The sequence below is a fragment of the Trichosurus vulpecula genome, chromosome X (genome assembly GCF_011100635.1).
Source record: "Trichosurus vulpecula isolate mTriVul1 chromosome X, mTriVul1.pri, whole genome shotgun sequence".
Lineage (NCBI taxonomy): Eukaryota > Metazoa > Chordata > Mammalia > Diprotodontia > Phalangeridae > Trichosurus > Trichosurus vulpecula.
Genome location: NC_050582.1, coordinates 34673744 through 34692233, shown reverse-complemented (window position 1 = coordinate 34692233; position 18490 = coordinate 34673744). Strand labels below are relative to the sequence as shown.

Sequence of the window (18490 nt, the reverse complement as noted above, 5' to 3'; positions counted from 1 at the left end):
CAGGCCAAATGTAGCCTTCCAGACCCCAGGAAGTGTAATGGATGGAGATCAGTTACCTAGTTAGCTGGCATCCACCTGTCCATCACCAACTTTGCTTAATGGACCGCTGCTAGCTGGCAGGTTAATAGGACCAATTTGTAATTGTGAATGTGACAGCTTGGTGTGGTCTGCATGTATCTGGATGTCTGATCACATTCCTGTCACTGAAAAAGCTTGGATGGCACTGATCTGGTTCTATTCCCTCACAGATGAAGATAGAGAGGTGCATATATGACAAGTGACTTGCCCAAGGTCACACGGATGAGCAACAGAGCTGGGAGTAGAACCCCCCCGTCCTGACTTGTAGGCCAGAACTCTTATATGCTGACACCATCAATGATGATGCTAGCTGGCATTTATATAACACGGTTAGATGTGCAAATCATTTTATATATATTAGCTCATTGATCCTACTAGGACACTGAGGGTGCAGCTCATATGTGAGGAGGAACAAAACCATAGCCTAGGAGAAGAAGGAATTAATGTAAATCAAGGAAGGCCCAAGGGGCACACAGGGCCTCATTTGTATTGCATGTAAGATAGTGGCCTAGCTTAAATTAGAAAGTAAAATGGCACACAGAGGCAGGCAAATATAATTCAGGCTGAAGCATGCACTTTTGTTGGAAACTGAGGCAAAAAAAATATCACTCTTTGATCTAGATGACTTCTTTAGCACCCTAAATCATCATGCCCTTCTGTCTGGGCAGGTATAGTCCTAGATTTTTTGAATCCAAACCCAACAGAAGTTCTCCTGCACTGAGCTTCTAAATTCAAAGGTGTAGATAATTAATGAATAAATACATTCAATTGGCTATCAATGTGACCTTTATTGCCATAAACAGCATTGAGTATTGAATGGTCATTCTAGAATTCTTTCACTGAAACCCAGTATATACTATATGCTCCTCTATACAGAGCCTTAGAACTTCATTTTCAAACAAGTCCCATAAGAGGCACATGAACAATGAGCTTGCCCTAGGCTGTTAGGCCTCAGCCTGTGTGAAAGGGCTAATATGGGGAGGAATGATCCTGGAGAGGGGGTGTGGTTTCATAGATGGAGAAAAAAAAATGTAATTCCATATGTTGCAGTGAACCTTTCTCAGAGGTAATTGATATTGAAAGTGACATGATCTGTACATTCATTATATTTTCATTTGATGGAAGAGACCATGCAAGGACCATTTCAGAGTCTATATGATTAAACAAAGCAATTTTACATGTATGATATGGACTAGGATTATAAGAATGCTAAATTCATTGTATTTCTATAATTCGGCCATTTTTTACTAAGGGAAACTGCCATAGAATGTTGAGAGATTATCTGGTGAATTGGGACTGTATAGACAATTAAACTGGAATTTGGCCTTCAGAAATGTTTTTCAATAGTTTTTTTTTTTAATTGGGAGGGAATGGGGAGAGGAGAGGGACAGGTCAGGCAGAAGGTAGGGAGGGAGAAGGGCAAATGTTTTCCAAATATTCCACTTCTTTGTTTTTGCCCCTGACACCAGAATAACCAATGAAAATTGTTTCCCTCCTCAAAAAGTGGAAGTCAAGCTAGTTATTTGGTTTTAGGCACATGCACGCACACACACATGCACACACACATACACACACACAAACAATCATACACACACATACACACACACACACCAAAAAAAAAACCCACAGATTGTTTTTGTTAAATCAACATTTTCCAATGTAGTTCAAACATATTGTGCACACAAGCATAATTAACACTTAAAAAGAAATGACATTGAAACCTAGATAAAGTACAATTCTGTACAGTTAAAACAATCCTTCTAGACACTCCACATAACCTATTGTGTGTTTTGCATGAAGGCTAGGTCTACATGAGTGTGGCAGAATGGAGAACTAAAACATTACTCCGATAATTAAAGGTTAAAAAAAACTTGAATGCCTATATAATGGAGGAAAGACCATTTTGGGGGACTTATGTGCATGCTTGCAACAATTCTCCACTTGATTTCACAAATATAGACCTAGCCATAGAGTAGCTAGTTAATTCTGTTCTACACAGCCAATCTGAAATGGAAGGTGGGGCAGTTATCCAGGTGAAGCAAGCCAAATCAATTATGGTCTGACCACGGTGAATTTAATCCTTTCTGAAAATAGGACTGTCCTCCCTTCCCCACTCTCCCTTCCCAACTATATAACTGGACAGTAGGGAAACAGAGAGCCAGTACCTCAGCAACTGCTTCTTCAGGAAAGCCAGGAAGAGCAGGGAAAGCCTACAAGCCTGTGACTGAGCCGCTTGTGGCTTAAAAACATAAAGCAACAAAAAAAACTGCGACATGTTGGCTCAACCTACCCAGATTGACTCTCTCTGCTGTTTGAACTCATGATAATTGCATGACCTTTTCCTTTACGGTGGTTGTGTAGATCAGATCCCACAGTAATGCACTTTTTTCATTTCTATTTTCTTTCAGGTAATGTCCTGTACACAAATACATTCAGTTAATATCTCATGATTAATACAGATGGTTCACATTCATTCTTAGTTTCAAATGACACTGATCAACCAAGATTGAATCAGTTCATCATTTTTTCCCCCTACATTATCACCACAGTGAACTGATGGACTGGTTATCTGGATAATCTTTTCAAAACCAAATTGTATAGACAGCATTGCCATTGCTGGGTAATTGGGCTATAAAGAGTCAAGCTGGAGGCTTGTAATAAACTCAGCTAAACTCTATGATACAGTATCTGACTATATTTTTTATGTCAAATAACAATATTTGCCAATCAGCAATGATGCCAGATGTAAACCAATGGCTCCTAACCCCATCTGACAATTCTCCAAGGGGACTGCTGGTTGGTGAGAATGCAAATTGAAAATATGGTTGAAAATAAAACATTTCTTAACATAGGTTTAAGAATAAAATTGAATAAATACAGTATCTTAAGCAACATATTTTTATCCTCAAACCTCAGAGAAATAGCAATATTTTTTATAATTGCTTGATTTCTTCTGATAATGAATGGAAGGATAAATATATTTAATAAACTTTAGCTTCAAAACTGAGTGTACCAAACAATTTTATTAATTTCCCATACAAAATGGCATTTAGTAAATTCTGTCTAATACCTTGATGTTGCTGAAAGCAAACAGAGGTCATTAAAACATTTTCTTTTCAGTGACCAAATAGCATTAACTGTATTCTGTACTATAAACTAATCTAAAAATATTAATGATCAAAGCAGGGTAAAAACAATACAATTGTTTCTTTAGTTTATTTCAAAATAGTGATTATAAATACATTCTTATTATATTTCCTCCCCCAGCTCTTTGGATGCAACGACAGTAATGACAAAAAAAACCTCACTGTGCTCATTTCATACAATATCAATGTACAAATCATGCAAAAGATAAGATAGATTAATAATATCACCACCATAAATTTCTAGATGTGATGTTATATCTGAAATATCTGATAACATTAGTCATGAGGCCATGCCCTTTATAATGTATGCATCCTTATGGCTTTTAAAACAAGAGAAAAAATAAAAGGAAAAGAAGAAACAAATCTAATTAAACTGGCTTTAAATGATTTTCTGATTAAGATTTTTATTCTGTTTAATATTCAGCAAGAAAAGCTAAATTTTGACTACACATCAGCTTACACTGTACTTGAACCACTGTACTTAAATAGCTGCTTTCTGATGAAATTACACAAAAATGTACTCTTTCAAAGAAACGATTAATCTTTATTAATTTTCATAAAAAAATAATTTAAGACTTACTTGAGAATACATGGACACAATATATTTTCATAACCCTTCCATTACTGCTTATAGCGGCTCATTTCCCTTGCAACAGTTCTAAAAGAATCCATTCAAATGTTTACAGAACCAAGAAGGCCATGATTTGTCCAGCTATTCTGACAAGCTGTGGTTCTTGGGTTTTCTCCATTTGAATGCAAGTTCTACTAGAAATGTTGAACCAAAATATATGAACTACCCCTCCAAGGATTAAACTAACATCAAGATTGTATTTATACTGACAAAATATGGAGATATAGTATCTTGACAGCTTTTGCACTCAACCCAAAACTTACACCTAAGTACAATACTGTAAAATTTTCAAAAAGAACTGTGGACGGACCTGTGCAAAATAGTATACACTATATAATGTAGGCACAATGAATTTGGTTAAGGATAGCATCTCAGCCTTAACTACTAGCCTTCTAACCACCATTCAGTTACAGTCAGTACCTCCAAATAACCATGCTTCTGGAATTTCCTTTTTTATTGAATATTTTTGTTTTTGTTTTTTTAATGTCTCTCAAGAGACCAAGATACAGACAGTATGCTAGCTAGTTACAGAGAGTCTTCAGACTGTGGCAGGAAGTCTTCTCACTGCCGATCTTCTGGCAACCTTTTAGCCTGCCCGCACTGGATAAAAGGTATCATCATAAAGGCCCAGCACCCCCGAATCGCCGATGAAACTAAATTATTAGTGTTCATCATTGAAGCGTCCACTTCAGATTTCACAATCCATACTTCATCAATGATAGCATCAACTAAAACACTTCCGAGGTTTTGTTCGTTTTTGTCCCGTAAGATCTTTATGCATTTAGGAAGCCTTGACTCCATGGATGCATACATGTTTGGTAATGACATCATAAAATTTCAGATGGCATCGTGGTTGAACACCGTCTGTCACACATGTAACTTAATGCCAATTTTCAACCTTGGAATTCAATAGCTGTTTCAGGCTTTTTGTAAATGTGTATAAATTTTTCACACAAACTTTGTGTCAAGGAAACCACACACCTTAAAGTTCTAAGAGCACCACCAGCAAGGAGATGTGAAAACGGAGGAGAGGATTCTTTTCGCTCTCCTGTAAAAGATTTTTAAAACCAATTATATATATGCATATATATGTACATATATATATATACATAAATATATTTTAAATCTAGGTTGTATGCCAAACATCCTCCCAGAGCAAATGCAGAAGGCCCTGGAAATGAAGAGTTTATCGCCAAGATTGTTGTTAGAACTTCTGCCACAGTGTCATCTCAGAAGTACCACTTGAAAATCATGAAGAAAATCTGTTTACTTTCCTTGTCACTGGATTGATCAATGTATTGATTTAACAGAAGGTGGCAGAGGGCAACATTATGGAGGCAGGTCAAAGCAGAATGGCTTTCCCATTGGTACTTTGCCAAGAGGGAGAGAGTCTCTGTATCTTGCAAACACCTTCGATGAATGGGTGTTTGAGTATCTTGATCCGTTTGACTCCCACCTTATCTGCCAAAACAACCACAATGGTGTCATTTGGGGAGTCATGGGACTATAAAATACTGTGAACTGAACTGAGACCAATAAATGCATTTTATAATGTGGCCTCTACCAGCCAAGATTACCATGTTTACCGTTCCACTTGATTATCTGACATTGTTCAGAGATTGAAGGAACAGTATCCTGGTGCATATTAAGATGAAGCTATAACCTTACTCTTTACTTTTTTTGTAAATACTTGTAGTGAAAACTATTTAGATTAAGCTGTAGAACCCTGAAAAGCAAGACAACTGATGGCAAATACCAACTGTCCGAGAGATACGATACTATAAAACTAATGAATCTATTTGAAAATGCACATTTGGTAACAAATCTGAAGATAATATGCTAATTTCACAAGAATAGCACAGAACACCTTTTGTTTGTTTGTTTGTTTAAAATTATACCTGACCACATTATCCAGGATAGTTCTGTACACCTCATCTCTTACTTTCAGGTTGGTATATTTTCTCTGTTTTAATTTCTATTGAATGATAGATGCTCTGTGATCAGGAAAACAAGTCAGGCATATTAAATACATATTAAGGAGTACATATTTTGCTATTTAGTGTACAAGGTATTTCATAAATATGAATTATATTACAAAAATAGTTTCTGGTGCGCTCACATGGTAAGCATTTGGCTAATTTTGGCCAACCTTAGAGGATTGTAGCTATTTCACGTAACTGAGGACAAACTCTAGTCATAGTTTGAATTTTGAGTTGTATTTAATTCTGCATTAACATCAATGATTTCTTCAGGTCACCACAAATGCTGTATAAATCACATTGATTTTTTTCTCTTTTAAATTTTATGTATAGACAGGTATGCTTAAAGTGTTCAAATTTATTTTCATCGGTATGTAATGCATGGTATATTTTAAACAAATGTTTGCACAATTTAACATCAGTAAATCCAGTGATTTCAAGATGCAGGCCATAAAGGTTACCAATTTACAAATACTACCGAATGTTCTCTCTTTGCATGCTTTTAAAAAAACTTTTCAGAGAATCTTTAAACAGAGTTGTTACAATGCCACAAATCAAAGGATTACTCCAGTTCCACCACCACCTTAATCCACGTGCAAGATGAAGGACCCAGCTGAGGTACAAACACTGCTACCAGTTTGCTTGTGTTTGCTTTAACAAATCACAAGGAGGCGAAGGTTTTGCAATGGGGGAGGGGGTACAAAACCAATTTGCCCCTTGTTGTTAAATTCAGCGTAATATGTATATAAAGCATCCCTTTGGCAATAGAGTTTGCAGTATCCCCACAGGATTCCACAGTCTAAGTTTTATGGAGTGAAATCCATTGAAGGTCAAAATCCTTCTCTATTTGACAACTCATATGTGACTACAGTTAATCTGACACCCTTGGAAACACCTGCCTCTATGCCTATTGATAATATAGAATTTGGAAGTTAGAAGTCAACAAAAGGCACTTTCATCATTAAATAAATGTCCTCTGTAGGAAATAAGACTGCATGACCTATATTTTGTTCAAAGCTGTTTGCTCTTCAAGGACTTGTAGGTAGTCAGGAGAACTCTGAAGTTTTGCTTTTAGTTCAAAATATTCACTCTTTCTCTGCTCTACAACAATTTTACTATGATTACCTCCTATTAGTGATTTCTTATTTTTCTTGTCTTGTTGCTTTTCTGGATAGCGGATCTCAAAGCCACTGACCCCGATGCTGTTGTACTCCTTTTTGCTTTCCAGAAAATTCTGAATGAATACATTTGAATCTCGGCCAGGGAATAATTCATCCAACTCATCAATTGTGCTCAGTCTTTTCCTGGTATCCACATGGACAAGATCTTTGTCCTTCTCAGGAGCATTTCTCAGGATGACTTTCTGTCCTGGTGGCTCAGAAAACATGAAGCTTGCTTCAGACTCTTTCAAGCCACACGTGTGGCTCTTGCTCATCTGCTCAATGGTCTGCGGGATGAAGGCTTCTGCTGCAAGCCCATCCTTCTTGTTGGTCTTGTGCTCATGCTTCCTCAGCTGCAGCTGCATGGAGCTGCATTCTGGGTTTCCGAGGCCTTCGTGTTTCACGATCGGCTTCTTGTTGCGCCGGAGCACAAAGACTAGGAGGCAGAAAGCAACAAACACAGTTAAAATCAAGACCACCAGAATGCTTAAGATTAAAATGGACAAAGGGACCGGGCCTCCAGGAGGACTTCGGATGGGCCCCATTGGTGTCGTGAGGGTAATGGCAGGTATGGGGCTAGTGAAGGGAGAAGAAGGCCTGTTGAGCAGCTTTGGACACAGAATTTCATTTTTGAGGGACTTTAGCTCAATGCTGGCAAACTGTACAGGCGTTTCACATTTCAGTTCCTTCATCACAATGTCATCTTTTAGTTTCTCCAGCCACAGCTTTAGGGCCACCAAGTCACAAGTGCAGTCCCATGGGTTGCCCTCAAGGTCTATCTGGGTAAGGGACTGGAGCTGATCGAGAACCCCACTCACAGGCAGGTACATGAATTTGTTGTTCCTCAGGTTCAGCCGAGCGAGAGGAGCACCTGCAAAGATGTAAACTGGCAGGCTCTTTAAGAGGTTATTGTTCAAATACAGCAGCTGCAGGTTGGGCATGGAGTCAAAGGTGCCAGCTAAGATTTCTATGATCCAGTTGTACTCCAGATAGAGATACTGCAGGTTATACAGACCTGCAAACATTTCAGGGTACAGCCGTTCTAGCTGATTGCCATTGAGATAGAGTCTGCGGAGATTGGTGAGATTCCGGAACACCTCTCCCTTAATTGCTGTAATTTGATTGCTGCCTAAGTGGAGCAGATCTAGACCTTCAAATTCAGTGAAATCTGAGGTGTCCACATCTTTAATCTGATTGCCATTGACATGCAGCTTCTTGGCATTTAAGGGTTTGGGCATCAACTCAGCCATTGACTGTATATTTTTTTCTTGGCAATTGACACTTAAGCCTAAATCAGAAGGGTGAGTTTTACAAAAACAAGGGATTGGGCAAGGTGTCAGTGGTGGTACCCTAGTTTGATAAGATACAATTTGACTCAGATTGCGATTTGAGAGTGCTTTGCCTGCAACGATGCTAGAGATCTTTGAAGGATTGGTTGTTTTGGGGGGCTTCGTCACTAATCTTTGTAATGAGGTTTGAGTTGTATGGCCATTGGGTGTGGTATAGCCATTTTCCAGCTGAGAGGGTGGTAGGATCCGCACATCAAAATCACTCCCAGTTCCCATGGAACATAATTCTTGTTTATTGGTTTCCTTCAGAAGCCTCCCATACAAGTCACTGGGCGTTTCACAGATAGCTTCTCCTATGTAAATGTTGTATGGCATGTTCTCCAGCCATGCTTTCAAAGGCAGCAAATCACAACTGCAATTCCAAGGGTTATCTTCGAGCTGTAATTCAACGACACGGCCAATGTGTTCCAGTACACCAATGTAGGGCAGCTTCTGTATTCGATTCCCACGGATATCCAGATGGGTCAAAGATGCGAATCGGAAAATATTATCGGGAAGGAATGAAATCAGATTGTCGTTCAGAATGAGCACTTTCAGTTTATGGAGTTTATTGAAGGCTCCCCGTTCAATATACTTGATTAAATTGTAGTCGGCCTGGAGATACTCCAAGTTCTCTATGCCAAGGAAAGTGTCAGCTCTGAGAACCTTTAATTCATTGTTATTCAAGTGCAACTGTTTTAATGCACTGAGCCCCAGGAAGGCTCCTCCCTCAATGTTCTGCAATTTATTATTTCCCAGCTGCAGGGAGACTGCATGTGAAAAATTTAGAAATGTATTGGGATAGAGGACAATTAACAAATTATTTTGAAAATTGAGGTGGTAAAAATTTGACCAGGGTGGTTTCAATTGATTTGGTCTGAAGACAGAAACCTTTTCACAGTTGACATAGAGCACGTTCTCCACCGACACACAGGAGCACACATTGCAAATTTCCACCGAGGGGTCAGACTCTGCATTTGTCGAAGCAGAAATGGGGGTAGACAAAACCAGAAAGAGCCAAAGTAACATCTTCTTGCATTCAGCAAACAACTTTATGCTTCTGAATAAAGATAAAGAATCTAAAAAAAAAAGAAAACATTTTTTTCAATGGTCATTCTCTTGAAAATTCATCTGGATAGAAACTAAACCCTAGTGAATTATTAGGCAATATATGTGTGTGTATAGACACATATATGTATGTGTGTGTGTGTGTGTGTATATATACACATCTATCTACATATAGATATGTGTATGAATGCATATATATATATATAGACCCATACACACATCATATATAAAATACATATTTGAACCACAGAAATTCAATATATACTAAAAACTGACAGTGATCCCACCCAGAAAACCCAATCCAAACACCATGCATCTCTTTGACTTTCATCCTAATGATTTGTATGGAATGTACATAATGCTGTAGGGTAAAAACAGCAAATAGAAGGAAAGATTTCTAATTATGGCAAAAGCCTGGCCATTCTGTAAATATTTCCTCTCCTCGGCTTGTGCCAAAGCCTTCCTTAGCACTGACACCCGTAAAGGTCCCTAGTCTTTGAATGCTCAAGTCCAGAACCAGAACCACAAAGGAGTTCCAATCTGCGAATTTCAATCCTCTAGGTGTTAGCATGATTAGAGAGGTAGAACAGAAGGCAGAATAGTATAAGGCTTGACTGAGGGACAAAATAAAAAGGGCTAGGTTAGTGTGGAGCCCAGGGAGTTGAGAGACAGAAGTAGCAAGGGGCACAGGGCAAAGATACAAGAGCAGCAGCAACAATACCTTTCTATTTGTACAGCAGTTTAAAGTATGCAAATTGCTGTTGTATCCACCATCTATTTTGAGCCTGGCAGTATCCCTGTAATGTAGATAAGGTAGGCAGCATTGTCTCCCTTTTTACAGCCAAGGAAACCAAATTTTAGAGACAAAAAGTGAGTTGCCCAAGGTCACTCAGCTTCTCCCTCCAACTTCCATGTGGTCTTTCAACCACACCAATATGGTTTAGCTTAAGTCTAGAGTTGGGCTTAATTCTACTGAATATTTCACTCCCATGCTTTTCAATCTAAGAGAAGACAGGTGTTGATATAGGAAGAGGAAAAATAACCTTGGGTGGGGGGGCAAAAGGGGAAAGATTTGTTATCTGGAAGATTTCTCTTGCTACAAGACAGTCACACACACACACACACACACACACACACACACTAGCCATAAGCAACCACAACAAAACTTGTCCTGAGGGAGTCCACAGAAAGGAATTTTCTGTTTGAATGCAGAGATGAATAGCTGATATATCTTGGCATCACAGAGACTGTTGCCTCACTTTACTTCAAGTCTCTCTTCCCTTTCCTTTTTAGCTTCAGTCCATATGTTGGCTGCTACTTAGTCCAAACTCCGGCTCCAGCCTCCTTTTACCACTGTCTACCACTGCCTGGGATATGGAGTTCACACAGCGACATTCCTATGTGGCTCTAGCTGGGGAGCTAGATATACTCTGTAGTCACAGCAGATTCTTGTCTTAAATTAATCAGTTCCCAGCTGTTCCCCCCTTCCCCCCACACCCTTCTTACCCCTGATCTCTAAGCAAATAGAATAACATTTGTTGGTAGAGTTTAATGCTTAGCAAATTAGTCCATTTGCTCCAACTCTTCACATATTAAAGCACACATACACGAATTTCTACAAGACAGATTTCCATAAACATATAAAGCATGCATTTCCTTTTTATTTATGCAGGTTTAGCCATGTCATTTCTTTTCATGGTAAATAGCCAGAAAGCTGCTATTTTAAACTGGTTACCTTCCTACCATAATGAAAATCTATAAATTACCTAGGAACACACAAGAGGAAAATGATGCAGTGAAAGACACATCCTATAGACACCCCTTTGTTTATTTTGCCCAAGAGGAATGTCTATAATAATAACATATCACATCTATAAAATAGACAAGCCATTATGCACGACCTACAGAGATCTGTAGTTTTAAGGTGGGCCAAACAGAAACACAGAACTACGCTGCCAGAATGCTAATTGGATGCTGTAAAGACATACATTGACCCCGGTTGGTGTGACGGCATGACTGGTAGTGCAAAAGAAGTCACAATTCATAAGAATGACATCACCAAAATCTCAAAACAACTCTCATTGTCAAATCGAGATTTTTCGGGGACCATTTGCCTTGACATGACCATGGATCTCCAGCTACCCATGTCCAGTTCAGCCATTTCTAGACACTTTTCTTCCTCAGGTATAAACCTAAATCTTAACCAGAAACAAACAAACAAAAAAGCAGCACTAACAGAGAGCCTCAATTGAAAAGGGGGATCCCTTCCCCCTCTAGGTTTCTACTGTGGGTAACAAAAAGGGGGGGGCAGGGAAGAGCTAGGAGGAAGTTAAAAAAAAGGCAGCTCCCTTCGAAAAGGAGGAAACAAGAGCCAGCTGGAATGGGAGAGAATAGGAAAAGAGGGAGTTCCAAGGAGAAGAGAATGACAAGAAGGAGCCAGAAAGAGGACAGAAGGGATTAAGAGAAACTAGAAAGAGGGCAGAGGGGATGGAGAAGAATGAAAACAGGGCAGAGGGTAAACGGACAAAGTCAAAGAATTGCAGCAGCTAAACAAACATTTAGCAAATGGTAGCAAAATAATGCACTACTTAGAGCACTCCTGGGATGCTGCTAGGCACCTCTCCAGCCTTCCCAAGTGTCCTGCGGGGTGCTTTGTCAGCCAGATGCCCCTCTCGAGCTCCCGGGGACAGGCATGTACACACATAGGAAGTCTTAGCAAAAATCATTCACCCACTCTGCGAGCGTATGATCGCATCTCATGCCCGGAGAGGGTGGGGGAGGGAAAGGGGAGGGGGAACGGGGGAGCAGAACAAGCACAGGGCTAGTGGGAAGATGGCAAATGAAGCAGCCGCTTGCCTGCCAAGTGAAAGACAGAGGGAGTAGAGATGCTGCCGCTCCGAGCTCCGAAAGGAGTCCCGAGGTGGCCGATGGCAGCGAAAGCGAGTACCGCATTGCCGCAACCCCGTGCCCAGGGCCGGGGCTGAAGCCGGCCGGGCTGCTTCCCTGGGTGTCCCCCTTCGGCTGCCCAGGCTGAGCGACTGGCACAGGGGCAGTCCTATCCCAACCAACCGAGGGTAGCAGCTGGAGTTTCCCAGACGCCTCTTTAAAGCCACGGAGACATGGGCGGGGGGGGGAGGGGACAGGGTTGAGGATGCCAAGCTTCGAAGGCTGGAGTCTCTCCGCAATCCCCCTTTCCTCCCCTCCCCCCGTCGAAAGTGCCTTGCTCTCTCCCCCCACTCTCAGTCCGTGCCAGCCTAACATGGACCAAGGCAGAAGGGGAGCGGTATTCAGGAAGCTCCATCCTTTCTGCGATCAGAACATCCCCCAGACCCGGCCAGAACCCCGACCTTTCAAAGTCCCTTTTCCCGTCTCCACCCCGGTTTCGGCTCCTCAGTGCGGGAGCCCCCTGCTTACCCACCAGATCGTGCTAGCTGCAGCATCTCGTTAAGGTCCCGGGCAAGTGCCGAGCCCTGGCCCGACGAAGTGGTTGCAAAGGGTCAAAGGCGCCGAGAGAGAGGAGCCCTGTGGGCTAGCTGGCGGGTAGCGAGAGTCCGAGCCAGGGGGCAACTAGGTCCCCTTTAGGCGCCCGATCCCAGGGCTGCCGCTAACACCCACCGCTGGGGAGGATTTCCCGGGTACCCGAGCCCAGGCAACAAGGAGGCGGCGACCGCACGCCCTGCGCTCCGAGGGCACCCAGAGAACTCGGGATGCTCCCCCACCCCCAATCACCTCGCCGCCTCCCCAGTGTGCCTGGGTGGGAGGGCGGGCCAGGGTGGGGGATGGAGCGCCCAGCCTGCCTCCCACTGGCCGGGCACCTACCTCTCCTCTCCTCTCCGCTCAGCTCCGCTCTTCTCCCCTACTCTGCTTAGCTTCTCTGCTTTGGTTGGGCTGCTCGCCTCCCCTCCGCTCGCCTCTGGTCCCCTCCCCTCTGCTCAGCTCTGCTCTCCTCTCCGATCCGGACACATCTAAGCCTGCCCGGCTGCTCCTGCCTGCCTGCCTCCCTCCACCCCTCCTCCTCCCTCCCTCCCTTTCTCCCTCCCTCCTTCTCTTCTTCCCTGCCTCCCTCCCTCCCTCCCTCCCTGCTTGCCTTCCTATCTGCTCTGCAGTTTTTGCGATTGTCTGTCTCTACGTGATCTGGACTTCTGCTCCTCCGCACACTCTCACTCCTCGCGCGCGCACACACGCGCACACACACACATCTACACAGAGATAGGGACTCACAGACAGGAACACACACACACACTCACAGCCGCGCGCACTTGGGTGCGGATAGACGGACCGACACACACACACTCACACCGATTCCTCTGACAGCCAGGCTGCACCTCTATATACACTCACAGAAGTCTTTCCTCTCCTCTCCTGTCCCTGCGCGAGCGCGCGTGCACACACACACACACACACACGGACATTCACATATAACCCCCCCACAGCACTGCCTCTCCCCAAGCACATTTCTGGTCCCCTACCTCGGCCACGGTGCCCCAGTCCCGGGCGCGCGCGCACACGCACACAGACATAGACACACGCACGCACACACACACACACACACACACATAGACACACACGCGCGCACACACACACACACACATATATACACACACACACCACAGAGCCCACTTTTTTCTGTCCTCCCCCACTGCATACTTTCCCCAGTGAGGCAGCCCCCAGACTCCGGGGACCCCCTAGTTGAGCGAAGGTCCCCGCCCCCCCCCCCCAAGTCTTTGCTCCCACCCCCGTCCATCCTAGCGGGAGCGCGCGCGCACACATGCACACACACATACACACACACACACACACACAGGCGCACACTCACAATCAATGGATCAATCGATCGATCGATCAACAAGCAAAGATGTCTCTGGGGGCATTCCTGGGGGACAGCAAGCAGGCACTCACAGCTGGGGAAGGACCCCCTTCCAGGGCGGGGGGTGGGGTGGGGGATGGGGGATGGAGGGGGAGGGGTGGGGTGTCACGCAGTCGCTGCCACAGCCGCGGAATTAAGAACTACGAGGCTAGGATGCAGGAGGGGGTGAAGGCATGGCAAACAACGCCAACACTTTGGAATCTAGTTACTGTACCTTGTTCCTTCCTTCCTTCCTTTCTTCAGTCCTTCCGTGACAGCTAGATCGCCCCGCAAGCCAAGGAGAAGCAGCGGCACTTCTGCAGAGCGAGCGGTCCTTAGGTAGGGGCTGAGTTCCGAGGATCCCAGAGGCTTCGCACTCGCCCAGCCTACCTGTGTCCGGGGCCGGGGGCTGGAGCCTGGAGTGAGACTCCAAAGTGGAATGGGGGGAGCGTCACGCGGCTCAATAACCCCCACGCCCACCCCACAAAGCGCACAGCAGCCTCTGGCTGAGATGCGGCAAGGGTTAAGCCTGGGGCAGCCGGGGGCTTGGGCCCGGGCTGGGGCCAGGGAGCCAGCAGAGGTGTGGGACGGGGGACATGCCGCACTTGCGACCACAAACCTGCCTGGGCTACTGAGCATGCCCAGATCCAGGGCTATAGCCCTATAAGAGAAGCATTGTGTGCATTCCACTCCTCCAGGGTTTGGTGGTGGCCAGGAGGGGCTGTGCAGGGACAGGCAGGGGGAGAGGACCCTGCTCGAAGGCGGGGAGGTGGGGGGGGGGGGAAGGGAGAGTAAGCAGCCAGCCAAGGGAAGAACCGGCTAAGGAAAGTCGCCTCTAGCTTGACAGTAGTTCATTGTCATGATCGATATCAGAAAAGCAGGAGCAGTAGGCTCCTGGTTATCCCCGGGTTGAGCCAGGCAATACGTGAATTATCTAGGCCTTTTCCCTGTACCCATTTCGTTTTGATAGCGAGTCCACTAGGGGGTAGGAAGGGTCAGAGAAAAAGAGTAAAATTCAAACAAGTTAATTTTTTTGCCAGTCACTTGCTATGGCAAAAAAAAAAAGGAAAGAAATAAACAGGGAAAAAGGTTTGGTGGGACAGGTGCTTTGTTAAAACCCAGAGTGGTTTGGGGATCTCTGTGGGCATTTCCAGGCTGGCTGCAAAAAGTAAACCTTGACACAAGCCCTTCTTCTATTCTACTCAAGCCCCAGCTGGTGTAGGTGCTTTGCAAACAAAATCAGCTGCCTCTTTTTGTGGGGTATAAGTGAATACCACCTCCACCCCCATTTCTTTTTCTTCCCATGCAACAAATATTTATTGAGGCCTACTCTGTGCAGAGCCTCTTGTAAGGCATTATCATATGTACAGGGGGTGGTAGGGTGGGCAGAGTGCACAGGGATGAATAAAATCGGGTCCTGTTTCTTTTTTGTTGTTGTTGTAGTTGCCCTGTATTTAATCCAGCCTTCTGCCCAATCTACTAAGTGGCTCTAAAAGCAGAATGGGGTCTATCCAGTAGCCGACAATGATTTCTGTTTAAACATCAAAAACCCCTAAAGCTGAAACAAGCAAAGGCTTTTGCAACCAGACTTTGGAGGCTGGCTGAAATCTGGTGGCTGAGCATGAACCGGAACCACTGGTTGTTTAAAAGTCTTCTTTCTCCACATGCAACCCTGATGGGCATACACTTTGTGGAAGCCCAGTCCTACCTCTTTCTAAGGAGCTTATGGACATCTTTCCCTGTGCAAGGGGCTTATCTGTCATTCAGTGCAGCCCTACTGATTTCACTAACTGCATGTATCTCATCCCCGAGTTTGATTTCTTCTACTAGCTTGTGAGGGTAAAGCTACAATCTTTACAAACAGTTAAGTGTTACACCTTGCCAAAAAAACAAAAAAGAGGCTTCCCTGAAGCACCCCTCCCATTCTCTTGCCCTATTAAAAACAACCTAGGGAAGAAATTGAGTGGGCAGCAGTGGTAACATTTGCTGTATGGAATGTGCAATCCATTCTGAAAGAGCCCTGCTTAAAGGAAACACCAAGGGTTTTTTCCCTAACACTATGAGTATTTGTGCAGCTCATCTCTATGAGGTGAGATTCTTCTCCGCCATAGGTAACAGCTGCACCGTGGAAAAATTCCCTCTACTGTGCTCCACTCGAACAAAACAGACTCTGCTAATTAGGAACTCGAAATTTGCATTATATTGCATAATGCAATTGGGAAGTAACAACAGATACCAAAACAATGTGGCATTTCTTCTAACACACTATATACATCTCTAGCTATATATAGCTAGAGATGTATTCATTATCAGGATCCTGGAATTGTTTGTACTTTACCATAAACGTTAAGAGGCTTCAACAGACTATAGGGAAGACCCAGACCTGCAAATAAAAAGCACGGTATGGGGATTGAAGGTATCTGCCAAGACCAGTTTTGGGCAGCAACTAGCAGACAATTTAAGGGCCTATCTCTCTTCAGCTTTGGAAATAGCTAATTGAAGCAATCATGGACCCTTCTCTTTCTTGTGGGTAGGTAGAGACCTGAAAACAACTGTGTGGGGCAATGTCAGTTAAGCTACATAGCATCGTAGTCCTAAGAGGTATTATTTGAGAGATATTATTTGATTCATAAGCAGCCCATTCAGATGAACTGTTGGAAATGGAATCCTGTGCTGCTTCAAGAGAAGATAAACTCTCTCCAAATGAAATCAAAACAGCTCTTATAGGATACACTTACCTTGATCTCAGATGATGGGAACTGCCCATTCTTTAACACCCTCCCCACCCCCACCCCGCCCTGTCTCCTTTTCTGCCTCTTGGAATTGTGAACATGTGGCTATTTCCTGCCAGCAAAGATCCAAGCAAGCCCAAGTTTGACAAAACTGCCACCCACTATCCATGCCTTTCCAAGAAGGCTGAAGGTAGCATACCCACCCACCTCCTCCAGTCCCTCATAGTATGGGGGTTACCTGAGATTGCACTGACATTTTTCCTCTGGGTCATGGATAGGGAAAGTTAGGTCAGTCATAGAGATCTTTCCTTTTCCCTTCTCTGCTAGAGATGGGACCCACAGTGGCATCTAGCCATAACTTGTAACTTGTTCCCTCAGTGGGTGTGTCCCCCTCACCTCCTCCACTTGCAATCATTAGCTCTAGTCCCACTGAGTACACTGGTCCCTTCCTGATTGTCCCTCCCCTAAAACAAGGCATCACTATTCTTTCCCTGTCCTGAAATTCTTCTATGTGAATTTTGTTTTTACTTACCTGAGCATGTGTTATGACCTTACTGAATACCCTCAGTAGAATGTAAGCTCCTTGAGGGTAGAGAATGTTGGACTTTTTTGGTTTTGTCTCTGCATGCACAGTGCTTGGCACATAGAAGGCACTTACTAAATGCTTATTGAATTGAGTCTGAGGTGTTGGAACGGAGGCTGGATGATCTCTTGCTAGGATGTTAAAGAGCAGATCCTTGTTCTGGCAAGAGTTGGGCCACATGACCTCTGAGGTCCCTCCTAGCTCTGACATTCTGAGATGCCTTGAATAGCCTCAATTTGGAGGATGGGGAGCTTTGTTCCCATAGGTAGCCTCCCTGTACATACCCAGCCAGCAGCCAGGGCCCTCCGTTGGCTCAGGAACCCCAAACTTAAATCTCTTAGGACTTTGTGTGGAACACTTAATAAACGAAGAGTCCAAGATTTAAATAAAACCACAACAAATAATATCCCGAACTGGTTTTAGAGTAAGGTAAAAGAAAACCAAGTTGTCATTGTCATGAAGCAGTTGTTTTGAAACTAATCTAGTTCTTGTCTCGAAAGCAGTGTTTTCCTCCACATGGCCCACTCTACTGGAATTTGGCTTTTTAACTGGAGCTATGGATCCTTCCTCTAAGACACATAAACTATCATACCAGAAGTAGAAACAATCCCCCAGACAAGCCCCAGTTTAAAGGCAGTTGCCAATGATTAAAACATGAATGATATCAGTGTCAAACACTGCGAAATGAAAATAATTGTAACAGCAACAAAACTTTGCCATAGCCTCCAGTGGCATTCACTTTCACCTGATTCATTATTTATCTCCGCTCTTTAAAATCATAACAAGTCTAAGATTTGCCATTTACCAGTCAAAGTGAACGCATTTTGTTCTTTAAGAGAGCGTATACTTTGTCACTGTTCAGGTTGTTAAGTGTTCATTTCTACTGGGGCTGGAAGAGATCATAGATTTAGAGCTGGGAAGGATCTCAGGGGTCATTTA

At 43.7% G+C, this 18490-nt stretch overlaps 1 protein-coding gene across 1 annotated transcript; it reads right to left on the bottom strand.

Moving 5' to 3' along the window:
- Nucleotides 1–6174: 6174 nt before the first annotated feature.
- On the bottom strand, nt 6175–14869 carry SLITRK4 (SLIT and NTRK like family member 4). Its single transcript, XM_036739853.1, has 2 exons — nt 14472–14869; nt 6175–9401 (listed from the first exon to the last, which is right to left on the bottom strand). The coding sequence occupies exon 2, from the start codon at nt 9349–9351 to the stop codon at nt 6835–6837; it is 2517 nt and encodes an 838-aa protein (XP_036595748.1). The 5' UTR covers nt 9352–9401; nt 14472–14869; the 3' UTR covers nt 6175–6834.
- Between the last annotated feature and the right edge of the window lie 3621 nt (nt 14870–18490).

Coding starts and splice junctions, on each gene's coding strand:
- SLITRK4 (XM_036739853.1), bottom strand. CDS start 9,351: ATGTTACTTTGGCTCTTTCTGGTTTTGTCTACCCCCATTTCTGCTTCG.